The 10,068-nt window shown below is 41.7% G+C and overlaps 1 protein-coding gene across 1 annotated transcript; it reads left to right on the top strand.

Annotated features, from left to right (window-relative positions):
- Positions 1 to 7,858: 7,858 nt before the first annotated feature.
- LOC147617611 (uncharacterized) lies at positions 7,859 to 9,781 on the top strand. The gene is made up of 5 exons (XM_086775895.1): positions 7,859 to 8,015; positions 8,463 to 8,695; positions 8,907 to 9,024; positions 9,157 to 9,339; positions 9,481 to 9,781. Exons 1-5 carry the CDS (start codon positions 7,872 to 7,874, stop codon positions 9,580 to 9,582), a joined length of 780 nt encoding a protein of 259 aa, XP_086632021.1. The 5' UTR covers positions 7,859 to 7,871; the 3' UTR covers positions 9,583 to 9,781.
- Positions 9,782 to 10,068: the final 287 nt, after the last annotated feature.

Raw genomic sequence — 10,068 nt, 5'->3', positions numbered from 1 at the left:
AAAATCCATGAGCCTAATTTATACAAAAAAGTGTGAGCTTGTAGACTTAAGCCTGCATACGTGAGCTTATATACATAAAGCCTAGACATGTGGGTCTAAGCTTCATGTATGCAAATATATGTAGATGTGAGCCTACATACATTAAGCTTAGACATGTGAGTCTAGAGGCATGAACCTAGAGACGCGAGCCTAACATCCCAAAAAAGTTCAAAAATAAAAAACTAAATAATAATAATAATATTTTTTGTAGCTTGAGCAGAATAGATCTGCCTAAAATTAGTTTTAGCCTTACTTCAGTGCATTGAAGACCTTTAATATGAAACACAGTTTAGATTAACCCTTGAAAATAACAATACAATCAATTGTAGCACATGGAATCACACTTCCTTAAATCCACCAAAGCCTTTGGTCTTAGAAAAATGACCAACACTCAAATAGAGCTCAATGTGGCACTCACCAAAGCCTTCAGTCCTAACAAAATGATCAGCGCTCAATAGAGCTTAATATGGCACTCACCTATTAAGAAGGATGAAAGCGAGGAGCTTTGGGAAGAAATGAGCCAATTGAAAACACACGTAAGTGGAGAAACATTGGAACACTTGGAAGCATGAGCCACTATGCTTCTCCAAGCTCCAAATTCACCAATTGGCTCTTGTAGAGAGACAGAGATTGGGATTGTGTAGGACCAAAGAACTTGGTGCGAGCATGTCAGGTGCAACAATATATGTACTGAGAGAAGGTTCCATGAGGAGCAACAGCGCCAGCTCTACCAACATCTCCACCACACAATCACGCAAGCAAAGAAGAACAAAAAATCTTAACCTTAACCCTTAGACCCCCCTTGCAATTTTACTATATGACACATCATCCCCCCCTTTTTTTAGTTTTGAAAATTTGACACTCGTCCTCGTGCCCCCTTTTCTTTTGAAAAAAAATCAAACTCCCTCTCTATTAAGGGTTAAAAATAATAATTACCCCTCCCCCTCTCCTGTCCCCCCTTCTCAATGTTTTTGAGAACCCTGCTCCATTTTGTCAACAACCTCAAAATTTATATCTTTACCTCAACCTTTCCATGTGTGGTCACATCATTAACTTTTTTGGCATTGACCTTGTGGATGATTTTATTTCTTGTAATTTTCAGGGGCTTATGTAGCCATGCTTTTGTAAGTGGGAAGGTGATTCGGGTGGTGTATATAAAACCAGTTTTAGATGTTTATAATGATGGGTGGAGTTTTTTCATTAGGAGCCAAGTGTGTCATCTAGAATAAATACTTCGTTCATAGGGAGGGGCATGCCACACAACCACCAGTGAGGGTTGGTGTTGATTAGATAAACCTTTAAAACAGGGTCTAAAGGTATCAAGAGACTTATTTTAACAATCCTTGGACTATTTTGGGCCCAGGAACTTATCAGTTTAATCCAACATGGGCATCATAAATTTGTTCCATTCCATGCATGGGAGAAAGAAAAGAAGAATCACATGTGCAAGGGAGCTCAAAAGCAATGTTGCCATTATGTATTTCAGGAACTTCAAAAACTTTCTCTATACATGGACATCCCATCACCCAAAACTTACTTAACTAAGGCCTTGGGTGGCCAATATCTCATAATGTGAAACTTTTATAGTGCCTTTGCATGACACTTATTAATGTCCTCAAATGGAGGAGCATATTTGTTAATCCAAAATGGGATTAACACCTGCATGCCATAGGTCGCCGTGCTGGAGGAGGGCCCACAAAAGCCCTCCTCCCAAGCATCCCCTCAGAAGAATCTAAACTCCATCAGGTAGCTATACATCTTAAAGAAGTTGCTAGTAATTGGTATCTAACACTTGTTACTAGGAATCTCAATCCAAAAACTTGGGAGGAGTTCAAGGAGATGTTTAGAACTCAGTTTTTGCCCATTGACTTCAAGAAGAAGGTGTGCATAGAATGGGATAAGTTGGATCAGCAAAAGGAGATAATATACAAACGTACATTAATCGGTTTTGGGAGGTCTACCTCAAAGCTGCTCAGTACATCGACATCAGTGATAGTGAAGTGATCCGCAAGTTTGAGGGAGGTTTGAATCCTCTCTTACATCCTCTCATGCATATTTCACGCACACTGAAGGATTGCATGGAGTCTGCATTGAATGCAGAAGCTCGTAACATGAAGTGGATGATAAAGAGGAAGGGGTCTTCTTCGGAGCAGGCACACTTAAAGAAGACAAAGAACCAACAGAAGCCAGAAAAGAAGCCTTATGTAACCTCCAAATCATCCAATTCTAAAGATCAAACCAGAAAGCCTAAACCAATCTTCAAGAAGCTGTCAAAGGAGGAGCTAGAGAAACACATCAAAGAAGGAAGATGCTTCTAGTGTGGAAAGAAAGGGCACATGGCCTGGGAATGCAAAAAGAAGGATGTTGAGAAGAGGACCGAAGAAGAAACATCAAAACCTAAGGTTGGTACCATAGCTGATGTGCAAGTTCCAAAAGCCAGCCACCACGACGCCAAAGAAACCATGGAAGGCATTTGGTAAGTTGAGAAATCAGTCTGTGGTAGTTATGATTGACTCTGGGTCTACTCTCATAACTTCATCTCTGAAGAGGTGGCCAGATCCATTGGCCTAATGGAGGAAGACAAAGGTATACCCACTATTGTTGACACACTTTTTGGTCAACAAGCACAAGTTGTCCCTATGAAGGATCCTTTGAGGATTTACATAGGGAACTACTTGGATCATGTGGATTTTCTCATCATAGGCCCTACTCAAGGGTGTGATGTAATGCTGGGAATGCCTTGGATGCACAAGGTCAAAGCTGTACCTATGTACGGCCCAAATGAAGATAAAATCAAGATTACTTGTAAAGGAAAGAATATTGCAATAGAAGTAGGAGTTCGGGAAAACTCCATTCCTCTTGTTGGTCATGTATAGATTAAGAAAGCGATGAAAAGTTCCATTTGCAATTATTTGGTTTTTGCACAAGAAAGTAAATCTGAAAATGATGTAAATGTTGAGCATATGAATTTTGTGCAACAATTCAAAGATTGTTTCAGTGAGTCTCTTGCAGGTGAACTCCCACCTGAAAGACCTGAAGACCACAAGATGGATCTCATTTCGGGAAGCTTGACTCCGAATCAAGCTCCTTATCGGGTGAGTGCTTCACAACGGGAGGAGATCATGAAACAAGTAAATGAATTGCTGGAGAAGGGCTTGATCCGACCTAGCCACTCTCCCTACTGCTCGCCAGTCTTGTTGGTACAAAAGAAGGATGGCTCTTTCCGCATGTGTGTGGATTATCGAGCCCTAAACAAGGTCACTCTGTGAAGAATAGATACCCTATTCCAAGAATCGATGATACCTTGGATACACTCAGCGGAGCTTCAATCTTTGTCCGCATTGATCTGAAAAGTGGGTATCATCAAGTTCAGATTGCACCAAAGGACATCTCAAAGACTGCATTCCGCACCACCTTTGGTCTCTATGAGTTCTTGGTCATGCCTTTTGGTCTGACTAATGCTCTGGCAACCTTCAACCTAATGATGAGTCGGATTTTCAGTAAACACAAAAAATTTTGTGGAAGTTTCTTTGATGACATTATTGTCTTTTCACAAAATGAAGAGGAACACAAGAAGCATTTAGCTATAGTATTTCAAGAAGCATTTACACATAAGTTGTATATAAATCCAAAGAAGAGAGTTCTTTTTGCAAGAAATCAAGTTCTTAGGGCACATTCTTCGAGTAGGTGTGCGAATGATGGATCCAGCCAAGCCATTGTGGAGTGGCCAACTCCAAAGGATGTCCATGAAGTGAGAAGCTTTCTTGGACTTTGCTCCTACTACTGGCAGTATGTGCGCTACTTTGCACACATTGCTGCACCATTGCATGACTTGTGCAAAAGAGGGCTATTTTCAAGTGGACTCAAAGACAGGAGGCTGTCTTCAAAAGATTGAAAGCAGAGGCTAGCAAAAATATTGTTTTGCATTTGCCAGATTTAAATAAAGATTTTGTAATACATTGTGATGCTTCCGATGTAGGCATTGGTGTTGTCTTAATGCAGGAAGGAAGACCGGTTGCCTATGAAAGTCGGAAGTTTCATGAAGTTTGGTAATTCTCCAAGTAATTATGTATTTTCTTATTGATTTTGCATGCTTCTAAGCTTGACAAAATATAAAATCTATAAACACAAATTAACTATCTCACCCTTATCTCCATATCTGATGGATCTTAATGCTTATGTTTTCGGAGTGGAATCCACTTCTAATCAAAATTGCTAAGCTATTTATTGGATCAATGTAATGAAACCTAAGGCTTGTAAGCTTCAAAATCATACAAAAGGCCAATGAAATCAGGGTTTTCTCTTCCAAGATATGAAACTAGAATGCCCTAATGTAACAAGATTTGAATCAAAATAAAAAAAACAACAATCAAAATAACAAAACATGTCCAAAGCTCCGTAAGCGTATGTCTTTTGGAGTGTGACTCTCCTAACCATAACACAAGGAAATATTAGGTGATCCCAATAGCTTGGAATGGACGGATGAATAGAGCTTAAACCCTAGGCTAGTCCCCCTCACGGTGCAAAATATGTTCAAGTTAAGAGCTTTCCTTAGCCTTGCCGAATCATGTGTCATTGCGCCTTGCCTTAGAGCCACAATTACAACTTGCGAATGTAGCTCGTCACGTCCTCACACCAGAATGCTCATTTTCCAATGGGGTGAAGGAAGAACACTCTTTGCCTAGATGGAGGCAAATAAGGATTGTCCTTTGTGGTGGTTCTCTATCACAAAAGGCAAGGAACAAGAAGAAGCTAATGCGAGAGGGAATCCTACAAGAAAACCTATTCAAGCAATCATCCATTTAGCATGCAATCAAGCAAAAGTAGAGAAAAGAAGAGCTCACAAATATTATATTACAAGTGAATTATTATCCATTTACTTAGTGTTAAAAATGACTTATATACAAGTGAGTAGTTTTTTCCACACTACCGGGGTCAACAAACTTAAAAAATGATCCTGCCTCTATTAATGGTCTTAAGCAAGTATGTACACGAAGTCCTTAGACTTTCTCTTTTTGACATTAAGCTTAAGGTAAGGCCACTTTATATGTTCCAATGCTATCTTACAAAAGACTTCGAGTGAGTAAGATGGCAACGCGCATTACATTAGGTCGAGTGGGTGAAACCATATGTTAACTTACAAGTGGTTTAATAGTATACATATGATTAACTTAAGAAAATCACATGGTGACTAATTCCACTCATTTTTCATGACTAAAACCCACTAATAGAATTAACCAATTTAGTCACATCTTCCTCACTGGCACTACGCAGCACCACCATTGTGCACTTAACACAAAAAGAAGCACGTGATTAACACATTGCAATTCATCCAGCACCCTACTAACTACACAAAAATGAGGAAGATACCTCAATTGAAGATGAAGAACATGGCAACACCCCTACCACAACCTATGTTGGGCTGCTAACCATAATTAGGATGTATGTTTACAAGATATCTCCCAAGAAGCCAGGAGAGGCCTCAAAGTCCAAATATATGTCAACAAACCCACTAATCTATCGTTCCACACCACCCACCAAGTATAGAAGTCTCCCAAGAAGAGGAAGAGCTCAGTTCCACACCACCAATAAGAGTAGAAGGCAAAGTAGGCTATAGGGTTGAAAAGGAACACCTCCCATTTGAAGAAATACTACTTTAACTAATCCACACAATCAAGACATCCATTTTTAGCACCCAAAAGCCAAGAATCATGAGAGATCATTCCACACATAATTAACTCTTGGATCATTTCACACATAAGCTATATTTCCATTGACTTTTGGATTATCTAGTTCCAACCATATCTTGTAAACACATACTTGTAATCTCAAACAAATTTTATTGCTACCTTGAAGAATCTACCTGAACCAACCTTGAAGAGAGAATGCCATAGCAATCCTTCTCAAGAGCATGACCTTGCATTTAGCCCATTTGGTGGCTACCTTGATGAATCTACCTGAACCAACCTTCATTGTGGTATTAAAGCAACTCTGATCAAAGAAGAGAAAAGAATCAAAGTCAAAGTGGGTGGATCTTCATCACACTATGAGGAGAAAGCATGGGTGGATCTTCATCACACTATGAGAAGAAAGCATTCTTCACCAAAGGACCACGAGCTAGAGTGAAGTGCAACATCTGTGGCAAGCAAAGCCACATAGAGAGAGACTGCTAGAGCAAGAAGAAAACTCCAAACAACTTTCAAGAAAACATCATGGCCAAAGAAAAGCCAAATGAAGGGGCTTCCCAAGAAGGAGGTCAATAATCGAAAAGACTCTTCTAGTTGATGGAAGAGGGCACCCTCTCACCTCGTGTTTAAACCCACTCATTGTATTCCTACCCTTGTGTAAAACTATAGGCTCTAAGCCAACATTATAGCCTATGATAGACCATTCTAGTAAATGATTAAGAGTGTAGATCCAGTGCATGTATGGTGGTAGTAGTTCATCACTTGGGAGTGTTGAAATAGCAAGTGATGTTGGGTAAATGTTAGGAGTAGGGGGGAGTGGTATGTGACCTTCAAATGATTGTATGACTTGCATAAGTCATAGACTATGGTTCAAAGGGTTAAAGGGAGCCAAAATATGAAGGATTGTATGGAATGGCTAGCCCATGTAGAGGCTAAAAGTAGGTGCCTAGAAGAAGGTGGGAAAGAGGCCAAGTGGGTGCTCCCTTCAAGGGAGATGGTGTTCAAGTCTAAGAAAGATTAGGGGTACCTTAATCAAGCTTATTGGCCAACATTAGTGGCTAATGAAGATGTACTCAAGCATATAAAAAAGCACTCTATCTAATGGATTATCATATGAGCTTTTTGCTAAACCTCTTGTCTTGTCATTATGCTCTATTTTTGTCATTAGCATTAGCATCAGGATTAATCTCTTTCTTGCATTTCTAACATGTTAAGACGTTGATTCTAGTCCATTTCTACACACCCTAATACTTTCTAGACATAAATCTTAAGTCCCCTCCCCAAAGTATAGGCCGATTAGTCTCTGTGGTCCTGGATCGGCTCTCTCGAAGCGCCACTAGTCCGGTACCTGCTGTAATCCCTATCATTTTTGGAACATCCCTTTGGTCTAAGCACCTAAGTAATGAGCATGGAACATCCCTTTGGTCTAAGCACCTAAGCATGTAACATCTCTTTGGCCTAAGCACCTAACTAATCAGAATGCAGCATGAATCTCTTGTTAACATCCTTCAAATTAATAAAGCCCATGCAGAGAACTTAAGAAGGTCAGTATTGATAATGACCATCATTCATCAACCTTCTTAAATGACTCTAAGAGTATGTCCCAATTCCCCATATATGTGCGACCAAATTAGGGAGGCTATGCCATCAATCACATTATACACACTATTGGGGCTTGTTCACACTATGGCTAGGCTCGAGGAGGTAATGTCATGGATGAGATCCCTCAGTTTTTTTTTTTTGGGATACAAGAGTGGATATTGAAATGAGATGCCGTCACTTTCCACTATGGGGGTGGGTAGAACTCTATACCTCCTCTTTTGGAGGGCAAGAGTGCTTGCACTGGGACAAGCCCGAGGAGGCAAGATCCATCAAGATGCATGCTTGCCAATAGGATGTAAAAACCCTCCTAGTGCTATGAAAGCCTCAGTGTAAAAACCGTCCTAGATTGTAAAAACCCTCCTCAGAGTAAAAACCCTCCTATTGAAGCCTCCCTAAATGCTAAAAAGTGCTTGGCATGTGTTAGGTCTGTAACGGCATGAGGAGGACAAACTTGGGAGTATTTGGACCGTTGGATGGGGTGTGAGGCCCGGATGGATCGGACGGCAAACCATCTGGATAGACCTGCTTATCGTGTATCATGTCATGTGGAAGCCCTCCCTCGATCTCTCATCACCCAACGTGGTTACCCTAAACAGCAAGGAGATGATCGAGTCCTTAACTCCAGCTATGGCTGCCGTGTCCAGCCTGACCTCTGCTGGGACTTCCTCCATTGCTCTTCATTCCAAGGTAAGCTCTCCTCTCCTTCACAATGCCGCATCTCTGTGATTGCCATTGCTGGCTAGCTCTGGTTTCTGTGTTTCTTTTCTGTGGACGCCATAGCTGCTAGGTATTATACTCTACGAAGTCTTTCATTTGAAGATTTAACCTTGACGATCAGCAGTCGGTCCACTTTTCTGTGCAAATGAGGCAGGGTTTTGCCATAGCCATAGTTTACAGAGCGCTAGTGTCAGGGCCAGGACTAGGGCTAGGGCTACTGTTAGGGTTTCAGTTAGCGTTAGGGTTCGTTTTAATCTTTCCTCAGCCCTCCAGTCTGTGTCTCTTACAGGTGGGGTTCAATGTCTGTGTAGAAGATCTTATCCAGGGTTCAAGTCTGCAAGATAGATACCATACCATTCACGATGCGGCCATGCGAACCATTGCTGAATGCTAGGTATCGTCTTTTGGTTCCTGCAGATTGCTTCCACCAGTAATGGAGTGTTTGCCTCTCAATCTCTGCCCTTTGCACTACTAAAAGGGCAAGCAGCAAAGCACAGAAATGTTGGTAAAGTTTTCGCCATGGCAATAGTTCCCGCAAGGGTCCCCGACATGGGGAAGAGACAGGTGTTGAACTTGCTGCTTCTGGGTGCCATTTCCCTGCCAGCCGCAGGCGCCCTTGGCCCCTACCTCCTCTTCTTTGTGCCTCCCAGGTACGGCATTGCGCTCAATGATATTTGTTTGGTTGCACGTATTAAAAAATGCCCTGGTTAAGGCGTTTGCATGCAAATGCCATCCCTTCTACGAGAGCTTCAGCAAAGACCATCAATTGTATGCTCTTCATCTGGGAATGGTTGTTATTGCCTTGTGCTGATTTTTAAACCGTAGGGTTTCCTTGCCTGACCGCTCGTGTTATTTGTACAGCTCTGGAGGAGGCGGTGCTGGTCTTATTGCAAAAGATGCCGTAGGGAATGACATCGTTGCTGCAGCATGGCTCAAGTCTCATCCTCCTGGTGACAGGACTCTCAGTCAGGGATTGAAGGTAATGTAGCAGATGCTTCAATTTGGACTTGCCTCTGGAAACTTGCTTCCGCTAGGCTTTGAACCATAGATGACTGTGCCTTTATAGTGCTATTGTGCTCCTGTTAAGCATCAAGTTTTTTGTCTGTTTCAGGGTGACCCCACCTACCTTGTCGTGGAAAATGATGGAACCCTTGCCACCTTCGGTATCAATGCCGTATGCACACATCTTGGATGTGTTGTACCATGGAACCCTGCAGAAAACAAGTTCATATGCCCATGCCATGGTTCTCAGTACAACAACCAAGGAAGGGTTGTGCGAGGACCTGCTCCTTTGGTAAGTCATAATCTGTTTTCACTAGTTGCCCCTATTGAGAGTTGCCTTGTTAGTAGGGAATCTCGGGTCTTGCTAAAACTGTTTGCCAAGCGGTCCTATGTGAGAAGTGGTTTGCCATGCTGACTTTTTTGTTTTTGGCAGTCTCTTGCTCTCGCCCACGTCGATATCGATGATGGTAAGGTGCTACTGTCTCCATGGACAGAGACTGATTTCCGGACTGGAGAGGGTCCTTGGTGGTCTTAGACATGAGGGCCAAGACAACTCGATTGTACTAAAGGCTCTGCCCCTTGTACAGAATGTCCTCTGCAATTGCTTCTGCCTACCCTGTATTTTCAAGACATTTGTGCTGTATGGTTTGTCTGTTGTTGTCTGTAGACAATTGTAAACATTTTTTGCCAGTCTGCTACCAAAGCAGTACTCAAGATCTGATTGAAGGCAATAATTCTTTGTACAAATATCAGGGGTGATTGTTAAAGCTGGGTGTGTTTCCTGTCTAGAAAACATATGGACCTTATTTAGTTAATGTGACTGTAATAGAAAAGACTAAGCCTCAAGTCTATTGATACCTAGCAAAAGAAACTGAAACAAAGCAGGGTGTGTGCTCAATCGGCTTGAATAGGATGTCCTTATCTTATCAACCTAGTTGTTTGCAGTTGTCAGGAGTAAACAAGCCACCTTAAAGAGTAAGCAAGCTACAAGATCTCGGGCATGCTCCAGGGCTTTCACTTC

Source organism: Cibotium barometz, chromosome 36 (assembly GCF_041138505.1).
Source record: "Cibotium barometz isolate CiBa-2024 chromosome 36, ASM4113850v1, whole genome shotgun sequence".
Taxonomy (NCBI): Eukaryota; Viridiplantae; Streptophyta; class Polypodiopsida; order Cyatheales; family Cibotiaceae; genus Cibotium; species Cibotium barometz.
The sequence above is the reverse complement of the archived record's forward strand: the minus strand, read 5'-3'. Positions and strand labels throughout refer to the sequence as shown.